This window comes from Salvelinus namaycush, chromosome 40 (genome assembly GCF_016432855.1).
Source record: "Salvelinus namaycush isolate Seneca chromosome 40, SaNama_1.0, whole genome shotgun sequence".
Lineage (NCBI taxonomy): Eukaryota > Metazoa > Chordata > Actinopteri > Salmoniformes > Salmonidae > Salvelinus > Salvelinus namaycush.
In genome coordinates this window covers 13,671,780-13,697,235 of record NC_052346.1, presented here as the reverse complement: position 1 = coordinate 13,697,235, position 25,456 = coordinate 13,671,780, and the positions used below count along the sequence as shown (strand labels likewise).

The following is a 25,456-nucleotide window of genomic DNA, read 5'->3' as shown; positions in this document are numbered from 1 at the left end:
TAACACTCTATCCAACTCTGGAGGGGGGGGGACTTCGTTTTAGCTGGTATTTTACTAGGAAATCTTTCTCCAGAGTTCACAAATGTGTATTTGACGTGAAGTCATTGATGCTGATAGTTGATCTCGTTCTGTCCTTCTCTCAGTTCCCCCTATGTCTCTGTTAATTGGACTCTCCCAACCCTCTTGACTGTTAGAGAATACCAAGTGGAATCACTGCATTATTCGGGTACAAATTTGAATTTATTTTCTCTTTTTTTTCCTTCTCTCTCTCTGTCGCTCTGTCGCTCTCTCTCTCTCTCTTTAGGACCTAAGTGCGCTGGCTAAGGAGCTGAGAGAGTTGAGGGTAGAGGAGGGCAGTAGACCTCCAGTGAAGGTGAGAAAGGTAATGTTTGACAAAGCATGTCCACTTTCAGAAAGTATACTTTCATAATGTAAACTTATAGACATTATACCTTCATAGTGTATACTTTCAGACAGTATACCTTCATAGTGTATACTTTCAGACAGTATACTTTCATAGTGTATACTTTCAGACAGTATACCTTCATAGTGTACACTTTCAGACAGTATACTTTCATAGTATATACTTTCAGACAGTATACCTTCATAGTGTACACTTTCAGACAGTATACCTTCATAGTGTACACTTTCAGACAGTATACTTTCATAGTGTATACTTTCAGACAGTATACCTTCATAGTGTACACTTTCAGACAGTATACTTTCATAGTGTACACTTTCAGACAGTATACTTTCATAGTGTACACTTTCAGACAGTATACTTTCATAATGTACACTTTCAGACAGTATACCTTCATAGTGTAAACTTTCAGACAGTGTACTTTCATAGTGTACACTTTCAGACAGTATACTTTCATAGTGTACACTTTCAGACAGTATACCTTCATAGTGTACACTTTCAGACAGTATACCTTCATAGTGTACACTTTCAGACAGTATACTTTCATAGTATATACTTTCAGACAGTATACTTTCATAGTGTATACTTTCAGACAGTATACTTTCATAGTGTACACTTTCAGACAGTATACCTTCATAGTGTACACTTTCAGACAGTATACTTTCATAGAATATACTTTCAGACAGTATACCTTCATAGTGTACACTTTCAGAAAGTATACTTTCATAGTGTACACTTTCAGACAGTATACCTTCATAGTGTACACTTTCAGATAGTATACCTTCATAGTGTACACTTTCAGACAGTATACTTTCATAGTATATACTTTCAGACAGTATACCTTCATAGTGTACACTTTCAGACAGTATACCTTCATAGTGTACACTTTCAGACAGTATACCTTCATAGTGTACACTTTCAGACAGTATACTTTCATAGTGTACACTTTCAGACAGTATACCTTCATAGTGTACACTTTCAGACAGTATACCTTCATAGTGTACACTTTCAGACAGTATACCTTCATAGTGTAAACTTTCCGACAGTATACCGTCATAGTGTACACTTTCAGACAGTATACCTTCATAGTGTAAACTTTCCGACAGTATACCGTCATAGTGTACACTTTCAGACAGTGTACCTTCATAGTGTACACTTTCAGACAGTATATCGTCATAGTGTACACTTTCAGACAGTATACCTTCATAGTGTATACTTTCAGACAGTATACCTTCATAGTGTACACTTTCAGACAGTATACTTTCATAGTGTACACTTTCAGACAGTATACCTTCATAGTGTACACTTTCAGACAGTATACCTTCATAGTGTAAACTTTCCGACAGTATACTTTCATAGTATATACTTTCAGACAGTATACTTTCATAGTGTATACTTTCAGACAGTATACTTTCATAGTGTACACTTTCAGACAGTATACCTTCATAGTGTACACTTTCAGACAGTATACTTTCATAGAATATACTTTCAGACAGTATACCTTCATAGTGTACACTTTCAGAAAGTATACTTTCATAGTGTACACTTTCAGACAGTATACCTTCATAGTGTACACTTTCAGATAGTATACCTTCATAGTGTACACTTTCAGACAGTATACTTTCATAGTATATACTTTCAGACAGTATACCTTCATAGTGTACACTTTCAGACAGTATACCTTCATAGTGTACACTTTCAGACAGTATACCTTCATAGTGTACACTTTCAGACAGTATACTTTCATAGTGTACACTTTCAGACAGTATACCTTCATAGTGTACACTTTCAGACAGTATACCTTCATAGTGTAAACTTTCCGACAGTATACCGTCATAGTGTACACTTTCAGACAGTATACCTTCATAGTGTAAACTTTCCGACAGTATACCGTCATAGTGTACACTTTCAGACAGTGTACCTTCATAGTGTACACTTTCAGACAGTATATCGTCATAGTGTACACTTTCAGACAGTATACCTTCATAGTGTATACTTTCAGACAGTATACCTTCATATTGTACACTTTCAGACAGTATACTTTCATAGTGTACACTTTCAGACAGTATACTTTCATAGAATATACTTTCAGACAGTATACCTTCATAGTGTACACTTTCAGAAAGTATACTTTCATAGTGTACACTTTCAGACAGTATACCTTCATAGTGTACACTTTCAGATAGTATACCTTCATAGTGTACACTTTCAGACAGTATACTTTCATAGTATATACTTTCAGACAGTATACCTTCATAGTGTACACTTTCAGACAGTATACCTTCATAGTGTACACTTTCAGACAGTATACCTTCATAGTGTACACTTTCAGACAGTATACTTTCATAGTGTACACTTTCAGACAGTATACCTTCATAGTGTACACTTTCAGACAGTATACCTTCATAGTGTAAACTTTCCGACAGTATACCGTCATAGTGTACACTTTCAGACAGTATACCTTCATAGTGTAAACTTTCCGACAGTATACCGTCATAGTGTACACTTTCAGACAGTGTACCTTCATAGTGTACACTTTCAGACAGTATATCGTCATAGTGTACACTTTCAGACAGTATACCTTCATAGTGTATACTTTCAGACAGTATACCTTCATAGTGTACACTTTCAGACAGTATACTTTCATAGTGTACACTTTCAGACAGTATACCTTCATAGTGTACACTTTCAGACAGTATACCTTCATAGTGTAAACTTTCCGACAGTATACCGTCATAGTGTACACTTTCAGACAGTGTACCTTCATAGTGTACACTTTCAGACAGTATATCGTCATAGTGTACACTTTCAGACAATGTACCTTCATAATGTACACTTTCAGACAATGTACCTTCATAGTGTACACTTTCAGACAGTATATCTTCATGGTGTACACTTTCAGACAGAAAACTTTCATAATGTACACTTTCAGACAATGTACCTTCATAATGTACACTTTCAGACAGTATATCTTCATAGTGTACACTTTCAGACAGTATACCTTCATAGTGTACACTTTCAGACAGTATACCTTCATAGTGTACACTTTCAGACAGTATACCTTCATAGTGTACACTTTCAGACAGTATACCTTCCAAATAAAGGTGATAGATGGGATTCTATTATCTCTGTTTCCAAGGTGACAGACTACTCATCCTCGAGTGAGGAGCGATCAGAGAGCAGCGACGAGGACGGAGAGACAGGGCAAGATGGAACTGTGGCTGTCATGTAAGTGTGTGTGTGTATAGTAGGTCATCGATTTACAGTTGTGGTGAGTTGTATATAGGGGGTCTGACTGTGTGTGTGTGTGTGTGTGTGTGTGTGTGTGTGTGTGTGTGTGTGTGTGTGTGTGTGTGTGTGTGTGTTGCAGGCCACAGCAGGGTGAAGCGTATGGAGGTTTGACTGAAGAACCTCTGGCAGGCTCCTTCAACACAACACAGGACAGCACTCTGATCATGACAGAGGTGAGACACGCGCATGCAAGTACACACACACACGCGCCCACGCACACACACACACACACACACACACACACACACACACACACACACACACACACACACACACGGACATAAAACGTTGTGTCTCTCTCAGGCGGAGGAGAGGAGGAGGGCAGCAGGCCATGGTGAGAGTAACGGGTTCCACAGCAACCATCACGGCAGCGGTAACCAAGGCAATCTCCCTGACCTGGTCCAGCAGAGCTCCTCCTCTTCACCCTCAACCCTGGATGCACTGAAAGAGGTAACACACACACACACACACACACACACACACACACACACACACACACTGCTTGTTTAGTTTTTGTCTACAGTTGTGCTCATTGATTGTTTCTTTCCAGCAATTTGGATGTGAAGCATCCTTCTCCCCATTCGGTGACCCACGGTCCTATCAGACCTCCCCTACAGAAGATGAGGAACAGAGCTCAGCTGGTAATGTTGTGTTAATCTTTATTGTAAGGTTATTCTTTTGTTGCTGTAATGTTGTGTTTATGTTATTGTAAGTTTGTAAACGTTTCTAAAAAACCTGTGCTTATATTTGTCCTATTTTACACATGTACAAGTGTGTATTAATTAATACATGTGTGAAATGGAAATGTGTTTTGAATATCCCAACTCTCCCAGTGACACCCTCGGTGAGCTGGGTCATGGCCAGGGTCAACGGTGACCTTAGAGCAATTAGGGTTAAGTGCCTTGCTCAAGGGCACAGCAGCAGATTTTTTACCTTGTCGGCTCAGGGATTCAAACAAGCGACCTTTTGGTTAATGCCCTAAGGCTCTACCCTCTGGGCTACCTGCCTCCACTATACTATAACGTTGTTCTGTGGTTTCAGGTCTGTTCACCAGTGAGTTGCTGCATCAGGAGCAGGCCAGACTAGCCGAGGCCAGAAAGATCAGCGTGGTCAACGTGAACCCAACCAACATACGACCTCACAGTGACACACCTGAGATACGCAAATACAAGAAGCGCTTCAACTCTGAGATACTGTGTGCTGCTCTCTGGGGTAAGAAACCCCAGGTATTCTCACACACATGTGAACACATACACACATGCAAAGTCTCTCACACACATGAATGCACATGCACTTATGTAACTCACTCATGTGTATTCCCACATGCACACTGACAATGAATAATCCATCTCTGTCTCGCTCTCTCCCCTCTGTCTCTTTGAAACTCTCTCTCTTTTCTCTCCCCTCTCTCTTCTCTCTCTCTCTCTCTCTCTCTCTCTCTCTCTCTCTCTCTCTGTCTCCCCCCCTCTCTCTGTGTCTTTGGAAACTCTCTGCTCTCTCTCTCTCTGTCTCTCCCCCTCTCTCTGTGTCTCTTTGGAAACTCTCTCACTCTCCTCTCTCTCTCTCTCTCTGTCTCTCTAGGTGTTAACCTGCTGGTGGGGACAGAGAATGGTTTGATGTTGCTTGACCGTAGCGGTCAGGGGAAGGTCTATAACCTGATAACCAGGAGACGCTTCCTACAGATGGATGTCCTGGAGGGACTTAATGTCCTGGTTACTATATCAGGTATTACCGACTGACCGCAGTAGGACCATTACATAACCGCAACATGACCACAGAGGGAGAACATTGCTCTGTTAGTTAAAGAACTGGAGGCCTGTAGAACATCTCTGTTCTGATAAAGAGACATCTCTGTTTTCTCTCTCTCTCTCTCTCTCTCTCTCTCTCTCCCCTTATCTATTGCCTCACGCTCTCTCTGTCTCTCTCTCTTCCTCTCTCCTGTCCTCTCTCTCTCCCCTCCCTCCATCTCTCCCCCTCCCAGGGAAGAAGAATAAGTTGCGTGTGTACTACCTGTCCTGGCTGAGGAACAGGATACTCCACAATGACCCAGAGGTGGAGAAGAAGCAGGGCTGGGTCACTGTAGGAGAGCTGGAGGGCTGCGTACACTACAAAGTCGGTACGGAACTCTCTCTCCTCTCTCTCTCGCTCTCTGTGTGTGTGTGTGTGTGTGTGTGTGTGTGTGTGTGTGTGTGTGTGTGTGTGTGTGTGTGTGTGTGTGTGTGTGTGTGTGTGTGTGTGTGTGTGTGTGTGTGCGTGCGTGCGTGCGTGCGTGCGTGCGTGCGTGCGTGCGTGCGTGCGTGCGTGCGTGCGTGCGTGCGTGCGTGCGTGCGTGCGTGCGTGCGTGCGTGCGTGACGGACCCACCTTTGTGTGTGTGTTGCCGTCTCTTCTGTGTGTGTTATTGAATCTCTTGTGTGTGTGTTGTTTCCAGTAAAGTACGAGAGGATCAAGTTCCTGGTGATCGCTCAGAAGAACGCAGTGGAGATCTATGCCTGGGCCCCCAAACCCTACCACAAGTTCATGGCCTTCAAGGTAACTCACACACCGGGTTGAGATGTGATGTTGTAGTTATGTAGACATCTTGGAAGTACAGGGACTCCTTGAGAGAAAATGTTGCACCGTTGTCTGTGACAATACTATGGGGTTTGTCACGTTGTTTGATACTAGTTACTCTGGGGTCAATAGTAACACCTCTCTCTCTCTCTCTCCCCCCACCTCCCAGTCGTTCACTGACCTGCAGCACCGCCCCCAGCTGGTTGACCTGACGGTGGAGGAGGGGCAGAGGTTAAAGGTCATCTACGGCTCCAGCCTGGGCTTCCATGTCATCGACGTCGACTCTGGCAACCCTTACGACATCTACGTCCCCTCACACGTAAGTCTGTGTGTGGTGTGATATGTAGTTATTCTTCCTGACTGGCAGGGAGATAGCCAGTAGATAACCATTATCTCTCTCTCTGTCTGTCTATAGATTCAGACCCAGGTGACTCCCCATGCCATCGTGATTCTTCCTAAGACAGACGGGATGGAGATGTTGTTGTGTTATGAAGATGAGGGAGTGTACGTCAATACCTACGGACGCATCACTAAAGACGTTGTGCTGCAGTGGGGAGAGATGCCTACTTCTGTTGGTGAGTGTGTTGTGGGTGTAGTGTGTGTGTGTTGGTGTGTGGGTGTGTGTGTGTGGCTGTTTGTGTGAGCTCAGCTTTGTTTTAGGCCTGTGGGAACTTGTTTAGGTTCGTGTAAAGTTTAATCAGATTCAGTCTCAACTCTGTTGTGTTCCATAATAGAACAGTGTAGTCTACAGTGAAACTAATACTGTCTGTTTTAACTTCTCTCTCTCCCCCTTCCTCTCTATCTACTCTCCTCTCTCTCTACTCTCCTCTCTCTCCTCTTTCTATCTATCTCTCTCTCTATATCTCTCTTTATATCTCTCTTTATATCTCTCTCTTTCTGTCTCATGCTCTCTCTTTCTCGTTATTTCTCTTTCTCTCCCTCTCTCTCCCCTCTCTCTCTTTGTCTCTTTCTCTCTCTCTTTCTATCCTTAATGCTCCAGCCTATATCCACTCTAGCCAGATCATGGGCTGGGGGGAGAAGGCCATAGAGATCAGGTCTGTGGAGACAGGACACCTGGACGGGGTCTTCATGCACAAGAGAGCCCAGAGACTCAAGTTCCTGTGTGAGAGGAATGACAAGGTAAACAACATGTGCGCACACACACATTCATATTCTCTATTGCCTGCATCAATCATGTCTTCTCATGCTGTTTGTGTGTGTGTGTGTGTGTGTGTGTGTGTGTGTGTGTGTGTGTGTGTGTGTGTGTGTGTGTGTGTGTGTGTGTGTGTGTGTGTGTGTGTGTGTGTGTGTGTGTGTGTGTGTGTGTGTGTGTGTGTGTGTGTCTAGGTGTTCTTTGCGTCAGTGAGGTCTGGAGGCAGCAGTCAGGTCTTCTTCATGACCCTCAACCGTAGCTCCATGATGAACTGGTGAAACTAACTCCTCCCACCATCTTCCCATTGGCCTGCTCAGCTGTCCATCACGGGCTAAGGCTAATTTCATAAGCCAATTAAAACAATGGACCAAGAGAATCAAATCGCAACCTGAATCAAACAAGTTAATTGAATAATGGGAGAGTCCAATACTGAATCTAACTGAGAGAATCCAACGCTGAATGAATCGAACGCTGAGAGAATCAAATATCAAATCAGTGTGAAAGAATTTAATTGTAAATGAATCAAGCTCTGAGAGAATCAAACTTGAAGACAGTGAAACACTGAGAGACTACAACACTGTAACAGACTTAATGGACTATAAAGATTAAAATAATAAAAAGATACATGACTATTAAGAAGAGGAGTCTGAAGGTAGAGGAGTGTTTGGATCAACAGGGGCGCTGGTTTGCCGGTTTTCCAAGATCTCGACTACCGTCTGTGGAGACGAACCGGTACTTCCGGATCCTAATCCTTCTTTCTCTCCTCCACTTCACCCTTCACTTCCCCTCTCTCTCCACCACTCCACCCCTCTTCTCTAAAATATCAGCTATGTCCCTTTAAAACAAAATCACAGCCTCTGTCTCCCTCCTCTTCTCCATTCCTCCTTTCCTCTTCTCCTCCCATCCCTCTCTCCACTCTGAAGTCTTTCCATTCTCAAGGTGCTGCATCAGATAAACTGTAATGTTATAACAGAAAGGAGAACCACAACATTCTGCTGTTTACTAGAAATATGCTTTCATTCTGTCTTTTAAATAACACATTGTTCAAGTTCTGTTTCTTGTTTATTTAGGTACTTTAAAATGATTTTTGAATTGTAATGTTTAAGAGCTTGATAACTTGCACAGCACACGGCTAGTTTCTGTCGTTCAGTTTGTGTGTTTTATTTTATGCTGAAATGCCAGAGTAAAACCTGATTCAACTGAGAATCATTTGAGAATTGTCTGAGAATGAACCACTCTGTGTCTGTCTGTCTTATCTGTCTCTGTGTGTAAAGAATTATTGTGTAAAGCTGTCCCCCACCTGAGTCTGATTTGATTGGTCTGGTCTGATTGTGACTCCTTCCTGTTTGTACAGTGCCTAGCATGATGAAGCAAACATCACACAGAGGCCAACTGATTTATTTACCGTTGTTTTGTTCATGCTTTTCTGTTGGTTTACCATTTTATATTAACTATTTGATAGCATCTTATGTCCTTAGATTGAACATGATCATTTTATCTTAAACAAAACTTAATTTATAAAAATAAAAAACTGTTTAAGACATTTTATGAAATACATTTGCATTTCTGAAAACAAAGACGAGAACATCTGAAGCTGTTGCCCTTAATGCTGTTTAAGCCATGCTGTAGAACTCCATTACCCAGAATGCAACAGTTCTGTAAGGTGTGTGTGTGCGTGGGTCATGTATGTATATTTAGTGACTGCAAACACATTCATCCAAGAAACATTATTCACCGAGACCCACTCCCTCAAATTACAAACAAGTGCAGGGGAAACACTTTTGTCCGGAAATTAAACTTCCAGACTGCTCCTTTAAATGTCATGCTTAAGTTACTGTTATGGAGACAGGTTGCTTTTTAGAATGTTAGCAATAAAGAGCTGTGCTGATTGAACGTGTGTGTTCGTGTGTGAGAGAGAGAGTGATACACCTCTATCTGGTGAACAGACTGCAGTCCACTACTGTTGGACTCTGTCTTTAAAAGAAAAACTCTAGACCTCTTTGTTTCTGAACGACAAACTCATCACTAATGTTTTGGTTTCTATGTTTTGTAAAACAGTCAAATAAATGATACTAGAACATTATTCCTTTTTTTAACGTATTTTTGTTTCGATTCTGTGATATGTGTGCGTTTGCGTGTGTGTGTGTGTAGGGGTTGCAGTGTAAGTTATCAGATGAGGCCACCGACTCTCAGACTTTGTCCCTGTTGAAGGTATATCATTAACCCTACCTAATACTGTCCCTCACTGTGTGTGTGTGTGTCAGTGTCAGACCTTCCCCCTCATTTAGAGGCAATATGCTGAGCTCAGGATGACCAGGTTGTGCGTGAACAGTGGATACCAGCCCAGACACTGTGTGTGTTCACTAATCACTACACTGAGTTTAACCACCATGAAAACAGGGTGACAAACACAGCCTAAGACAGGAGGTGAAGTGTGTTAGGCACCATGCGTGATGTAATGATGTTAATGACATGAATGATAAACGGCCACCAGTAAGGTGTACAGATAGAGAGGTGCTGTGCTCCAGTGTGTCTTTCTGTCCAGTGCCGTGTGTATGTGGAGATGAGTGCATGGACACAGTGTGATCCCAGCGATTGATGATTACCCTGTAAGTGTGTGTGATCAGGTCGTGTTGTTGGAGCTGGTGTCGAGACTCTGAACCCGTCATGGAGTCGGGAAAGGTAAGATCTCCGTACACTTTTACACACTCTAGCTCTCATACACACATGCTCGTTTTGAGGTATCTAATCCATTTACTAAACAAATGTTGAAAGCCAAGTTGCTGGTTTTATAATGTAGTAAAAGCTCCTACAGTTCAATCCTGACTGACACTTTGTAGCTACACACAAGGACAGGAGTGTGTGTGAGAGTGTGTTTATATTTAATTGAACCTTTATTTAACTAGGCAATAAGAACACATTCTTATTTACAATGACAGCCTACCAGGGAACAGTGGGTTAACTGCCTTGTTCAGGGGCGGAATGACAGATTTTTACCTTGTCAGCTCGGGGATTTGATCCAGCAACCTTTCCGGTTACTGGCCCACCTCTCTAACCACTAGGCTCACTGCCGCCCCTGAACGTGTGCATCGTGTACGTGTGCATCGTGTGTCGTGATTGAACCGAGGGAGAGTACCATTGATTTGACAGTTCATTTGTTGATGGCATGAGAGAGCTGGTTCTATCAGTGATTCATCATATTAGACATCTGTTTTTTAGTTCTGACAGAAACACATCTGGTAACAGGAACAGCAGCAAGCAGTATGTGTTTTATTTCATCATTGACACACCTTTATTACTTTGTTAGGGGGCCAAGCAGCTTTAATATTACGGACAGATTGTAGCTTCTATCATTGTAATTGTCTGCATCATTTCCAACCCCCAATATATATTTTTTTAGTAAATACATATTATTTTAAATATATATTTTATTTAATATATTTTCCTTCTTTATTATTTTCTCCTAAGCCTACCCCCTAATTGGATTAAACTAATGGACAACAATACTTAGGCTTCTACTTCCAGTTTATACGTTCTACATACATTTCATGGACAGTATATTTGACATTAGTTCTATTTTGTTTGTTTTAGTCCCATCCTTCAGCTACCCTCAACCCCTCCCATCTATCTCTGAAGACCAACCAGTTTTGATTTCTAGCTGCCGTAGATTTTCCGCTGTGTGATGTTTCACAACAGCTCTGAACCTTTCTATTCTCGTAGTTTCTACAGATTGTAAATGAAAGATAAACACCTTTGATAAGAGTATTATTATATTATTGATGGATTGACTATGACTTATCAAATCACCCAGCAGTGCTATTTGCAGAGTTAGCTCCAAGTAAATGTAGCAATTGTTTAGCCATTCCTGAACCTGCGACCAAAAACAAGCTACATACAGTATGGGCAGTACAAGAACAAGTGAGATAATGATTCTGTCTCTTCGCAGCAAAATCTGCAGAGCTGGGATGGTTGTATCCCCCAATTATAGAACATTCTACTGGTTTCAAGAATGTTCTATAATCATTTAAATGAAACAACTCTACATCGTGTGTCTCAGTTCATAGACCATGTGCCATGGAATCAGTACATCCAACTATTTTGCAACCTGTATGACGCCTCGGTCAACGTTTTGGTCCTCAAGTAAAACTGATGTATTTTTGTAATTATTACAGGGTTTTCTTGTTGCCAAATTTGGTCTTTAATGCAGGGCCAACAAACAAGTTCCTTACCTTCTCCCTACCTTTCCACTTGCCTCTTGCTGCAGTCAGTCGGTTGTAATTTTGGACAGAGCAGAAATGTCCATATATTTTTATGAACAGCATGTGTCACACACCTAATTCAACTAGTCAACTAAATATCAAGCCCTTGATTAGTTGAATCAGGAAACAGTAACACTGAGTAATGTGAAGATGTTCTGTTGCTCTGTTATAAACAGTATTTTACAGCAGGTGGGACTGCATGGTGCATTGAACTGGTTCCCTGCACACTAGGTCAGCGCATTACAGGCACCTTTCAATATCTGTGTGTCCTACAGCAGCTGACAGGCACTCTAGCCCTAGCAGTGTTTTCAGCAGTCTTGGGTTCTCTACAGTTCGGATACAGCCTGGGCGTCATCAATGCGCCACAGAAGGTACACACACACACTGTTTATTTTAGTAATGAGTAAACAGCAAGTACTATTATAAACCTTTACTTTGTTTCCTAGGTGATCGAGCAGCATTATGGGCGGTCCCTGGGGGTGCTCCCTGAGGAGCCTCTTCTCCTATCAGAGAACGGTACAGAGACAGAGAAGCAGGAAGTGCATCCCTCTGTGGTCATGTATTGGTCTCTGTCTGTGTCGATCTTCTCCATCGGGGGCGTGGTGTCGTCCTTCCTGGTGGGCTTCATTGGAGACCTGAGAGGAAGGTGTGTGTGAGCATCCGAACCTCCCTCTTCCTCTATCTGTCTCAAGAAGAAATGGAATGCGCTTTTGTGACTGGGTTTGAAGTCGGGTCGTCTGTATGTCACAAGACTGTGTTAGCCCACTGAGCTAATGCCTATGCTGTCTGTGCAGGGTGAAGGGCATGTTGATGGTGAATGTGTTAGCAGTAATAGCAGGACTACTGATGGTGATGGCTAAGATGTGGAAACCTCATGTCATGGTCATCGCTGGACGATGTGTAATGGGTTTCTACTGTGGTGAGTTATCAATACATTGAGTCACACACTACAGCACATCAGGAAGGAAGTGTTTGGCCAGGCTCTGTCCACTATGTACATCCTTATCACTACAAGCACCCCCTTCTCCTCTCCCTTTCTCTTTCTCAATTCAATTTCAATTCAAGGGCTTTATTGGCATGGGAAACCTATGATAACATTGCCTAAGCAAAGTGAAGTGGATAATAAACAAAAGTGAAATAAACAATAAAAATTAACAGGCAACATTACACTCACAAAAGTTCCAAAATAATAAAGACATTTCAAATGTCATATTATGTGTAAATAGTTCAAGTACAACAAATAAAATAAATAAACATAAATATGGATTGTATTAACAATGGTGTTTGTTCTTCACTGGTTGCCCTTTTCTTGTGGCAACAGGTCACAAATCTTGCTGCTGTGATTGTACACATTTGGCAGGAGGTTAGGAAGTGCAGCTCAGTTTCCACCTCATTTGGTGGGCAGTGAGCACATAGCTTGTCTTCTCTTGAGAGCCAGGTCTGCCTACGGCGGCCTTTCTCAATAGCAAGGCTATGCTCACTGAGTCTGTACATAGTCACGGCTTTCCTTAAGTTTGGGTAAGTCACAGTGGCCAGGTATTCTGCCACTGTGTACTCTCTGTTTAGGGCCAAATAGCATTCTAGTTTGCTCAGTTTTTTCGTTAATTCTTTCCAATGTGTCAAGTAATTCTCTTTTTGTTTTCTCATGATTTGGTTGGGTCTAACTATGTTGCTGTCCTGGGACTATGTGGGGTCTGTTTGTGTTTGTGAACAGATCCCCAGGACCAGCTTGCTTAGGGGACTCTTCTCCAGGTTCATCTCTCTGTAGGTGATGGCTTTGTTTTATAAGGTTTGGGAATCACTTCCTTTTCGGTGGTTGTAGAATTGAATGGCTCTTTCCTGGATTTTGATAATCAGCTGGTATCAGCCTAATTCTGCCCTGCATGCAATTTTTTGGTATTTTACGTTTGTCTCTCTCTCCCTTCTCTCTCTCTATCTCCCCCCTTCTCTCTCCCCTTCTCTCTCTCTATCTCCCCCCTTCTCTCTCCCCTTCTATCTCTCTCTTTCTATCTCCCCCTTCTCTCTCCCCTTCTCTCTCTCTATCTCTCTCTCTATCTCCCCCCTTCTCTCTCCCCTTCTTTCTCTCTCTTTCTATCTCCCCCTTCTCTCTCCCCTTCTCTCTCTCTCTATCTCCCCCTTCTCTCTCACCTTCACTCTCTCTCTCAGGTCTGTCCTCAGGGTTAGTTCCTATGTATATAGGGGAGATAGCTCCCATGGCCTACAGAGGAGCTCTGGGAACCTTACATCAACTGGCTACTGTTACTGGTATACTACTGAGTCAGGTAAGACCACACACACACACACATGTACACACACGAACACACACATGCAAGCATAGACACACACACACACACACACACACACACACACACACACACACACACACACACACACACACACACACACACACACACACACACACACACACACACACACACACACACACACACACACACACACACTTATGTGTCTGTCCTCTAATCTCTATCCCCCTGTCACTGTCTGTCCTCTAATCTCTATTCCCCTGTCTCTTTCTGTCATCTAATCTCTATCCCCCTGTCTCTTTCTGTCATCTAATCTCAATCCTCCTGTCACTGTCTGTCCTCTAATCTCTATCCCCGCGTCACTGTCTGTGTTCATCCCTAATCTCTGTCCCCCTGTCTCTCTCTGTGTTCGTTCCTAATCTCTGTCCCTCTGTCTCTCTCTGTCCGTCCCCTAATCTCTGTCCCCCTGTCTCTCTGTGTCCGTCCCCTAATCTATGTCCCCCTGTCTCTCTCTGTGTCCGTCCCTATTATCTGTCCCCCTGACTCTCTCTATGTTCATTCCTAATCTCTGTCCTCCTGTTTCTCTCTGTGTCCGTCCCTAATCTCTGTCCCCCTGTCTCTCTCTGTGTCTGTCCCTCATCTCTGTCCCCCTGACTCTCTCTGTGTCTGTCCCTCATCTCCGTCCCCCTGTCCCCCAGGTGCTAGGTCTAGAGTTCCTCCTGGGTAATGACTACTACTGGCCACTGCTGCTGGGTCTGTCTGGAGCCCCTGCTGTGTTACAGTCTCTACTGCTGCCACTGTGTCCTGAGAGTCCCAGATACCTCTACATCAAGAGAGGCATGGTTGAGGAGGCTAAGAAGAGTATGTACAGTAGACATCTCAGCTCTCTCTTAGAAAATACATTACCAGTCAAAAGTTTTGACACATACTCATTCAAGGGTTTTTCTTTATTTGTTCTATTTTCTACATTGTAGAATAATAGTGAAGTCATCAACACTATGAAATAACAAATATTGAATCATGTAGTAATCAAAAAAGGTTAAACAAATCAAAATATATTTTATATTTGAGATTCTTCAGAGTAGCCACTCTTTTCCTTCATGACAGCTTTCCACACTCTTGGCATTCTCTCAACCAGCTTCATGAGGTAGTCACCTGTAATGCATTTCAATTAACAAGTGTGCCTTGTTAAAAGTTAATTTGTGGAATTTATTTCCTTCTTAATGCGTTTGAGCCAATCAGTTGTGTTGTGACAAGGTAGGGGTTATACAGAAGATTGCCCTATTTGGTAAAATAATAAGTCCAAGAACAGCTCAAATAAGCAAAGAGAAACAACAGTCCATCATTACTTTAAAGCATGGAGGTCAGTCAATACGGAAAGTATCTTTAAGTGCAGTCACAAAAACCATCAAGCGCTATGATGAAACTGTCTCTCATGAGGACCATCACAGGAAAGGAAGACCCAGAGTTACCTCTGCTGCAGAGGATAAGTTCATTAGAGTTACCAGCCTCAGAAATTGCAGCCCAAATAAATGCTTCACAGAGTTCAAGTAACAGACATCTCAACATCAACTGTTCAGAGGAGACTGTGTGAATCAGGCCTTCATGGTCAAATTGCTGCAAAGAAACTCCTACTAAAGGACACCAATAAGAAGAAGAGACTTGCTTGGGCCAAGAAACACGAGTGATGGACATTAAACCGGTGGAAATCTGTACTTTGGTCTGATGAGTCCAAATTTGCGATTTTAGTTTCCAACTGCCGTGTCTTTGTGAGACGCAGAGTAGGTGAACGGACGATCTCCGCATGTATTGTTCCCATCGTGAAGCATGGAGGTGTGGGTGCTTTGCTGGTGACACTGTCTGTGATTTATTTAGAAGTCAAGGCACACTTAACCAGCATGGCTACCACAGCATTCTGCAGTGATACGCCATCCCATCTGGTTTGTGCTTAGTGGGACTATCATTTGTTTTTCAACAGGACAATGACCCAACACACCTCCAGGCTGTGTAAGTGCTGCATCAGATGGCCTGGCCTCCACAATCACCCGACCTCAACCAAATTGAGATGGTTTGGGATGAGTTGGACCGCAGAGTAAAGAAAAAGCAGTGCTCAGCATATGTGGGAACTCCTGTTGGAAAACACTGTTGGAAAAGCATTCCAGGTGAAGCTGGTTGAGAGAATGCCAAGAGTGTGCAAAGCTGTCATCAAGGCAAAGGGTGGCTACTTTGAAGAATCAAAAATATATTTAGATTTGTTTAAAACTTTTGTGGTTACTGTTATTTCATAGTTTTGATGTCTTCACTATTATTCTACAATGTAGAAAATAGTATAAATAAATAAAAACCCTTGAATGAGTAGGTGTGTCCAAAATACACACTTGATGTGTGTGTGTGCGTTTGTAGGTCTGCGTCGTCTGAAGGGAGAGTATGACCCATCAGCTGACCTGGAGGAGATGAGGAGGGAGAAGGAGGAGGTGGAGAAGGAGGCGCAAGTCTCTATCGCCGTCCTGGTACGTTCAATATCTAGTCTACTGAACATCTAGTCTGTAGCTGTCTAATCCATGTCGGACTGGTCCTGTATTAATAATGTGATATGTTTCTGTAGTCCTGTATTAATAATGTGATGTGTGTCTGTGGTCCTGTATTAATAATGTGTTATGTGTCTGTAGTCCTGTATTAATAATGTGATATATGTCTGTAGTCCTGTATTAATAATGTGTTATGTGTCTGTAGTCCTGTATTAATAATGTGATGTGTGTCTGTAGTCCTGTATTAATAATGTGATATATGTCTGTAGTCCTGTATTAATAATGTGATATATGTCTGTAATCCTGTATTAATAATGTGTTATGTGTCTGTAGTCCTGTATTAATAATGTGATGTGTGTGTCACGTTCCTGACCTGTTTTCTGTTGTTTTGTATGTGTTTAGTTGGTCAGGGCGTGAGTTGGGGTGGGTATTCTATGTTGTGTGTCTAGTTCGTCTGTTTCTGTGTTCAGCCTAATATGGTTCTCAATCAGAGACAGCTGTCAATCGTTGTCCCTGATTGAGAATCATATATAGGTGGCTTGTTTTGTGTTGGGGATTGTGGGTGGTTGTTTCCTGTCTCTGTGTTTGTGTTCTGCACCAGATAGGACTGTCTCGGCTTTCACGTTTGTTATTTTGTTATTTGTTAATGTTCATCGTTTATTGTTTAATTAAACATGTTGAACACTAACTGCGCTGCATTTTGGTCCTCTCCTTCATCCCAGGAAGAAAGCCGTGACAGAGTGTCTGTGGTCCTGTATTAATAATGTGATATGTGTCTGTAGTCCTGTATTAAATATGTGATATGTGTCTGTAGTCCTGTATTAATAGTGTGATATGTGTCTGTAATCCTGTATTAATAATGTGTTATGTGTCTGTAGTCCTGTATTAATAGTGTGATATGTGTCTGTAGTCCTGTATTAATAATGTGATATGTGTCTGTAGTCCTGTATTAATAATGTGATATGTGTCTGTGGTCATATATTAATAATGGGATATGTGTCTGTGGTAATGTATTAAACATGTGTTGTGTGTCTGTAGTCCTGTATTAATAGTGTGGTGTGTGTCTGTGGTCCTGTATTAATAATGTGTTATGTGTCTGTGGTAATGTATTAATAACGTGATATGTGTCTGTAGTCCTGTATTAATAGTGTGGTGTGTGTCTGTGGTCCTGTATTAATACTGTGATGTGTGTCTGTAGTCCTGTATTAATAGTGCGATGTGTGTCTGTAGTCCTGTATTAATAGTGTGATGTGTGTCTGTAGTCCGGTATTAATAATATGATGTGTTGCTGTAGTCCTGTATTAATAATGTGATGTGTGTCTGTGGTCATGTATTAATAATGTGATGTGTGTCTGTAGTCCTGTATTAATAATGTGATATGTGTCTGTAGTCCTGTATTAATAATGTGATGTGTGTCTGTGGTCCTGTATTAATAATGTGTTATGTGTCTGTAGTCCTGTATTAATAATGTGTTATGTGTCTGTAGTCCTGTATTAATAATGTGATATGTGTCTGTAGTCCTGTATTAATAATGTGGTGTGTGTCTGTAGTCCTGTATTAATAATGCGTTGTGTGTCTGTAGTCCTGTATTAATAATGTGATATGTTTCTTTAGTCCTGTAGTCATGTATTAATATTGTGATATGTTTCTGTAGTCCTATAGTCCTGTATTAATAATGTGATATGTTTCTGTAGTCCTGTATTATTAATGTGATATGTGTCTGTAGTCCTGTATTAATAGTGTGATATGTGTCTGTAGTCCTGTATTAATAGTGTGATATGTGTCTGTAGTCCTGTATTAATAGTGTGTTATGTGTCTGTAGTCCTGTAGTCCTGTATTAATAGTGTGATATGTTTCTGTAGTCCTGTAGTCCTGTATTAATAGTGTGATATGTGTCTGTAGTCCTGTATTAATAGTGTGATATGTGTCTGTAGTCCTGTATTAACAGTGTGATATGTGTCTGTAATTCCGTAATAACGCTGTAATATGTCTGTGGTCTTCTAGGTGCGGTCGTCTCTCTACAGGCAGCAGCTGTTTGTAGCCCTGATGATGCATCTCTCACAACAACTGTCTGGAATCAACGCTGTGAGTAACTGAGAGAGAGAGAACAACTGTCTGGAATCAACGCTGTGAGTTACTGAGAAAGAGGGAACAACTGTCTGGAAATAACACTGAGTTACTGAGAGAGAGGGAACAACTGTCTGGAATCAACACTGAGTTACTGAGAGAGAGAGGGAACAACTGTCTGGAATCAACACTGAGTTACTGAGAGAGAGGGAACAACTGTCTGGAATCAACACTGTGAGTTACTGAGAGAGAGGGAACAACTGTCTGGAATCAACACTGTGAGTTACTGAGAGAGAGGGAACAACTGTCTGGAATCAACTCTGTGAGTTACTGAGAGAGAGGGAACAACTGTCTGGAATCAACACTGTGAGTTACTGAGAGAGAGGGAACAACTGTCTGGAATCAACTCTGTGAGTTACTGAGAGAGAGGGAACAACTGTCTGGAATCAACTCTGAGTTACTGAGAGAGAGGGAACAACTGTCTGGAATCAACTCTGTGAGTTACTGAGAGAGAGGGAACAACTGTCTGGAATCAACACTGTGAGTTACTGAGAGAGAGAGAACAACTGTCTGGAATCAACGCTGTGAGTTACTAAGAGAGAGGGAACAACTGTCTGGAATCAACACTGTGAGTTACTGAGAGAGAGAGAACAACTGTCTGGAATCAACACTGTGAGTTACTGAGAGAGAGGGAACAACTGTCTGGAATCAACTATGTGAGTTACTGAGAGAGAGGGAACAACTGTCTGGAATCAACACTGTGAGTTACTGAGAGAGAGGGAACAACTGTCTGGAATCAACGCTGTGAGTTACTGAGAGAGAGGGAACAACTGTCTGGAATCAACTCTGTGAGTTACTGAGAGAGAGGGAACAACTGTCTGGAATCAACTCTGTGAGTTACTGAGAGAGAGAGGGAACAACTGTCTGGAATCAACACTGTGAGTTACTGAGAGAGAGGGAACAACTGTCTGGAATCAACACTGTGAGTTACTGAGAGAGAGGGGGAGAGAGGGAACAACTGTCTGGAATCAACTCTGTGAGTTACTGAGAGAGAGGGAACAACTGTCTGGAATCAACACTGTGAGTTACTGAGAGAGAGGGAACAACTGTCTGGAATCAATCTGTGAGTTACTGATAGAGAGAGAACAACTGTCTGGAATCAACACTGTGAGTTACTGAGAGTGAGAGAACAACTGTCTGGAATCAACGCTGTGAGTTACTGAGAGAGAGGGAACAACTGTCTGGAATCAACACTGTGAGTTACTGAGAGAGAGAGAGAACAACTGTCTGGAATCAACACTGTGAGTTACTGAGAGAGAGAGAACAACTGTCTGGAATCAATGATGTGAGTTACTGGGAGAGAGAGAGAACAACTGTCTGGAATCAACACTGTGAGTTACTGAGAGAGAGGGAACAACTGTCTGGAATCAACACTGTGAGTTACTGAGAGAGAGGGAACAACTGTCTGGAATCAATGATGTGAGTTACTGGGAGAGAGAGAGAACAACTGTCTGGAATCAACACTGTGAGTTACTGAGAGAGAGGGAACAACTGTCTGGAATCAACACTGTGAGTTACTGAGAGAGAGGGAACAACTGTCTGGAATCGATGATGTGAGTTACTGAGAGAGATAGAGAACAACTGTCTGGAATCAACACTGTGAGTTACTGAGAGAGAGGGAACAACTGTCTGGAATCAACACTGTGAGTTACTGAGAGAGAGAGAGAACAACTGTCTGGAATCAACGCTGTGAGTTACTGAGAGAGAGGGAACAACTGTCTGGAATCAACTCTGTGAGTTACTGATAGAGAGAGAGAACAACTGTCTGGAATCAACACTGTGAGTTACTGAGAGTGAGAGAACAACTGTCTGGAATCAACGCTGTGAGTTACTGAGAGAGAGGGAACAACTGTCTGGAATCAACACTGTGAGTTACTGAGAGAGAGAGAGAACAACTGTCTGGAATCAACACTGTGAGTTACTGAGAGAGAGAGAGAACAACTGTCTGGAATCAACACTGTGAGTTACTGAGAGAGAGAGAACAACTGTCTGGAATCAACACTGTGAGTTACTGAGAGAGAGTGAACAACTGTCTGGAATCAACACTGTGAGTTACTGAGAGAGAGGGAACAACTGTCTGGAATCAACACTGAGTTACTGAGAGAGAGAGGGAACAACTGTCTGGAATCAACACTGTGAGTTACTGACAGAGAGAGAGAACAACTGTCTGGAATCAACACTGTGAGTTACTGAGAGAGAGGGAACAACTGTCTGGAATCAACACTGTGAGTTACTGAGAGAGAGGGAACAACTGTCTGGAATCAACACTGTGAGTTACTGAGAGAGAGGGAACAACTGTCTGGAATCAACACTGAGTTACTGAGAGAGAGAGAACAACTGTCTGGAATCAATGATGTGAGTTACTGGGAGAGAGAGAGAACAATTGTCTGGAATCAACACTGTGAGTTACTGAGAGAGAGGGAACAACTGTCTGGAATCAACACTGTGAGTTACTGAGAGAGAGGGAACAACTGTCTGGAATCAACACTGTGAGTTACTGAGAGAGAGAGAACAACTGTCTGGAATCAACGCTGTGAGTTACTGAGAGAGAGGGAACAACTGTCTGGAATCAACACTGTGAGTTACTTAGAGAGAGAGAGAACAACTGTCTGGAATCAACACTGTGAGTTACTGAGAGAGAGAGAGAGAACAACTGTCTGGAATCAACACTGAGTTACTGAGAGAGAGAGAGAAGAACTGTCTGGAATCAACACTGTGAGTTACTGAGAGAGAGAGAGGGAACAACTGTCTGGAATCAACACTGTGAGTTACTGAGAGAGAGGGAACAACTGTCTGGAATCAACACTGAGTTACTGAGAGAGAGAGAACAACTGTCTGGAATCAACACTGAGTTACTGAGAGAGAGAGAACAACTGTCTGGAATCAACACTGTGAGTTACTGAGAGAGAGTGAACAACTGTCTGGAATCAACACTGTGAGTTCCTGAGAGAGAGGGAACAACTGTCTGGAATCAACACTGTGAGTTACTGAGAGAGAGTGAACAACTGTCTGGAATCAACACTGAGTTACTGAGAGAGAGAGGGAACAACTGTCTGGAATCAACACTGTGAGTTACTGAGAGAGAGTGAACAACTGTCTGGAATCAATGCTGTGAGTTCCTGAGAGAGAGGGAACAACTGTCTGGAATCAACACTGTGAGTTACTGAGAGAGAGGGAACAACTGTCTGGAATCAACACTGTGAGTTCCTGAGAGAGAGGGAACAACTGTCTGGAATCAACACTGTGAGTTACTGAGAGAGAGGGAACAACTGTCTGGAATCAACACTGTGAGTTACTGAGAGAGAGTGAACAACTGTCTGGAATCAACACTGAGTTACTGAGAGAGAGAGGGAACAACTGTCTGGAATCAACACTGTGAGTTACTGAGAGAGAGAGGGAACAACTGTCTGGAATCAACACTGTGAGTTCCTGAGAGAGAGTGAACAACTGTCTGGAATCAACACTGAGTTACTGAGAGAGAGAGAACAACTGTCTGGAATCAACACTGTGAGTTACTGAGAGAGAGTGAACAACTGTCTGGAATCAACACTGTGAGTTCCTGAGAGAGAGGGAACAACTGTCTGGAATCAACACTGTGAGTTACTGAGAGAGAGTGAACAACTGTCTGGAATCAACACTGAGTTACTGAGAGAGAGAGGGAACAACTGTCTGGAATCAACACTGTGAGTTACTGAGAGAGAGTGAACAACTGTCTGGAATCAATGCTGTGAGTTCCTGAGAGAGAGGGAACAACTGTCTGGAATCAACACTGTGAGTTACTGAGAGAGAGGGAACAACTGTCTGGAATCAACACTGTGAGTTACTGAGAGAGAGTGAACAACTGTCTGGAATCAACACTGAGTTACTGAGAGAGAGAGGGAACAACTGTCTGGAATCAACACTGTGAGTTACTGAGAGAGAGAGGGAACAACTGTCTGGAATCAACACTGTGAGTTCCTGAGAGAGAGTGAACAACTGTCTGGAATCAACACTGAGTTACTGAGAGAGAGAGGGAACAACTGTCTGGAATCAACACTGTGAGTTACTGAGAGAGAGGGAACAACTGTCTGGAATCAACACTGTGAGTTACTGAGAGAGAGGGGGAGAGAGGGAACAACTGTCTGGAATCAACACTGTGAGTTACTGAGAGAGAGGGAACAACTGTCTGGAATCAACGCTGAGTTACTGAGAGAGAGAGAACAACTGTCTGGAATCAACACTGTGAGTTACTGAGAGAGAGAGAACAACTGTCTGAGAGAGGGAATACAGGAAGAATTGAGAGGGAGTTTTAACGAGTGAGAGCGAATTGTGAGTGTGTGTGTGTTTGTGTGTGTGTTGAGTCACGAGTGAATTTATTGTATCTTTTTTATGTAGTTTTATATTGTTGTATATTGTTTTACATCGTTTTAACAGCCTGGATGAGCCAGATTGAGGTTTTTATGACTCTGCTTTACTGAATGGAAACATAATGTTTGTTTTAATCTCTTCAGATCTTTTATTACTCAACAGCCATCTTTGAGAGAGCAGGAGTCACTCAGCCTATCTATGCAACCATTGGAGTAGGAGTTCTCAATACCGTCTTTACGATGGTGTCGGTACGGAAAGACACACACACACACACACACACACTGACAAACTAACACGTGCACACGTAGACTAACCATTTGTAGGTCAGTGATGCAAACAGTCACACTGAAATGTGTGTGTGTTGCAGGTGGCTCTAGTGGACAGGGCCGGCAGACGAACGTTGACCCTGATTGGTTTAGGTGGGATGTGTATCTGTGCCGTCGCCATGACAGTCGGCCTCGTGTACCTGGTATGACCAATCAAAAATCATTGTCTCTATCTCTCTACCAATAGGGTTTCAGTATTTTAGAGCGTATATTTCCTGTCTGTATATGACTGTTTCCTGTGTTTTTTAACCATCTCTTGTCTCTCCAGAGTAAAACAATAAGGTGTTCTATTCTCCTCTCCTCTCCTCTCCTCTCCTCTCCTCTCCTCTCCTCTCCTCTCCTCTCCTCTCCTCTCCTCTCCTCTCCTCCCCAGAGTGTCTACTCCTGGATGTCCTATGTCAGCATGTCGGCCATCTTCCTGTTTGTGTGTTTCTTTGAGATCGGCCCTGGTCCCATCCCCTGGTTCATCGTGGCTGAGTTATTCAGTCAGGGCCCCAGGCCTGCTGCTCTAGCTCTGGCTGGCTGCACCAACTGGACCAGCAACTTCATCATAGGCATGACCTTCCCTTACATAGAGGTAAGATACATGGACAGACGGACAGATGGACAGCGGAACAGACAGATTGACAGACCCATTAATTCTCTCTCTCTCTCTCCCTCTCCCTCCCTCCCTCCCTCCCTCCCTCCCTCCCTCCCTCCCTCCACCCTCCACCCCTCCCTCCAGGCTCTGTGTGGTAGCTATGTGTTCATCCTGTTTGCGGTGCTGTTGTTTGGCTTCACTGTGTTCACTTACCTGCGCGTGCCGGAGACCAAAGGGAAGACATTTGAGGAGATAGCAGCTGTGTTTAAAAAGGGAAGACAACAAACACCCGGAACCAGAAAGACTGGAACTGGTACTGGTACTGGTACCTCCACCGAGCTGGAGCAGCTCAAATCAGACTCCCACGCCTGACATGCTCACTAGTCCAGGGGCAAGCTTTAGTTCCAGCCCTGCACTAACATATCTGATTAGCTTAATCTGGTGTGTTACCGCAGGGCTCGAATAATTAGCATTGTGACAGAATGTAAATGATGATAGTCCTAAATCCTGATTGCCATCTAGATAGGCGTTTACTTCCAGGAACAACTCCTGACATTTCTAACTTTACATAACTCATACACAGGGCCCAGAATGTTTCCTGCCCAGGATAAAGCAGACAGAAAAACTCTTGTCTCTACTGTATCATTCATGGTCAGTACAATAGCGAGAAAGACAGCAGGTGGTTTTGTTTCTAGAGGTTCCATTATCCTGTTCTACCATGTTCAATATGTAACTGACTGAATGTATTCACACAAGTTGAATGTCAACAAATGGGACTTTAGGATTACTATTAATAAATGACTACAAAGATATAGTGCATGTGAAATGACAGCTGAAATCACACACACACACACACACACACACACACACACACACACACACACACACACACACACACACACACACACACACACACACACACACACACACACACACACACACACACACACACAAAACAAACCCCACTAGAGCAGAATTAACTCTCTCTTGGCTGGTTGTGTCAATTGTCATCTCAGACGGCTGCTCTCTAGAGTTTTTCCTGATCATGTGACCTAGTGAAATAATATTACTGTGTCCATACTAGGAAGGATGACTTTGCATCCCTGCATTATCAGATTGGGACTGTAAGTTATTAAATGAGGCTAAGGCCAGTCACTCACCTCAACTTCATTATTGATAGAACACACAACCAGTGAGACCAACCAACATTTGCTGAAGAAGAACATCTGTCCTGGCGGCAGCGCTAGCCGTTGTCGTTGCCACGGTGTAAATAAATAAAGGATGAGTTAAGATGTTTGTTAGGTGTCTGAGTATAGTTGACCTACACTTCCAGACCCCTTTACTACCTTCCTCATTCACACTTATGGGATAATACCAGCAAGGCTGTGTTTATATTCTGTATGGTTGACCTTTTCACAGCTAGGAGTTGTTGCCAATTCACTATTGCTGGTATACTATGGCCTCAGGACCCAGTATGTTGAAGACGACCAACGTGACTAGAGCTGTGAACCTGAATCAACAGAAGGTTCTGTTGTGTCCAGCCTATAGAGGGCAGTGATAAAGCCCATGGTTGGGCTATGTTTTTATCAGAAACCTTTACTCAAACACG

General features: G+C 42.7%; 2 protein-coding genes across 4 annotated transcripts; both read left to right on the top strand.

The window, feature by feature from the left end:
* The first annotated feature begins 310 nt into the window (after positions 1 to 310).
* Positions 311 to 8,959, top strand: LOC120033542 (traf2 and NCK-interacting protein kinase-like). Its single transcript, XM_038979932.1, has 13 exons — positions 311 to 373; positions 3,561 to 3,649; positions 3,792 to 3,885; positions 4,016 to 4,162; positions 4,263 to 4,353; positions 4,754 to 4,924; positions 5,294 to 5,437; positions 5,694 to 5,828; positions 6,142 to 6,242; positions 6,433 to 6,582; positions 6,679 to 6,838; positions 7,264 to 7,403; positions 7,611 to 8,959. Coding segments are annotated over exons 2-13 (1,419 nt in total). The 5' UTR covers positions 311 to 373; positions 3,561 to 3,647; the 3' UTR covers positions 7,695 to 8,959.
* A 1,004-nt stretch (positions 8,960 to 9,963) lies between these two features.
* slc2a2 (solute carrier family 2 member 2) lies at positions 9,964 to 24,659 on the top strand. Of its 3 annotated transcripts, none has more exons than XM_038979925.1 (12): positions 9,964 to 10,098; positions 11,852 to 12,046; positions 12,122 to 12,321; positions 12,470 to 12,594; positions 13,842 to 13,957; positions 14,638 to 14,800; positions 16,343 to 16,449; positions 18,472 to 18,552; positions 23,085 to 23,189; positions 23,309 to 23,410; positions 23,641 to 23,844; positions 23,992 to 24,659. In XM_038979925.1, the coding sequence occupies exons 1-12, from the start codon at positions 10,084 to 10,086 to the stop codon at positions 24,217 to 24,219; spliced, it is 1,641 nt and encodes a 546-aa protein (XP_038835853.1). In that variant the 5' UTR covers positions 9,964 to 10,083; the 3' UTR covers positions 24,220 to 24,659. The 3 variants fall into 3 exon arrangements, with proteins under 3 accessions (XP_038835853.1, XP_038835855.1, XP_038835854.1); XM_038979927.1 differs by having other exon boundaries at positions 9,966 to 10,098; positions 11,954 to 12,046; XM_038979926.1 differs by having other exon boundaries at positions 9,966 to 10,098; positions 11,951 to 12,046.
* Positions 24,660 to 25,456: the final 797 nt, after the last annotated feature.

Coding starts and splice junctions, on each gene's coding strand:
- LOC120033542 (XM_038979932.1), top strand. Junction 4,163..4,262: donor CCCTGGATGCACTGAAAGAG/GTAACACACACA, acceptor GTTTCTTTCCAG/CAATTTGGATGTGAAGCATC. Junction 5,438..5,693: donor TGTCCTGGTTACTATATCAG/GTATTACCGACT, acceptor TCCCCCTCCCAG/GGAAGAAGAATAAGTTGCGT.
- slc2a2 (XM_038979925.1), top strand. Junction 12,047..12,121: donor TCATCAATGCGCCACAGAAG/GTACACACACAC, acceptor TTTGTTTCCTAG/GTGATCGAGCAGCATTATGG. Junction 12,322..12,469: donor ATTGGAGACCTGAGAGGAAG/GTGTGTGTGAGC, acceptor CTGTCTGTGCAG/GGTGAAGGGCATGTTGATGG.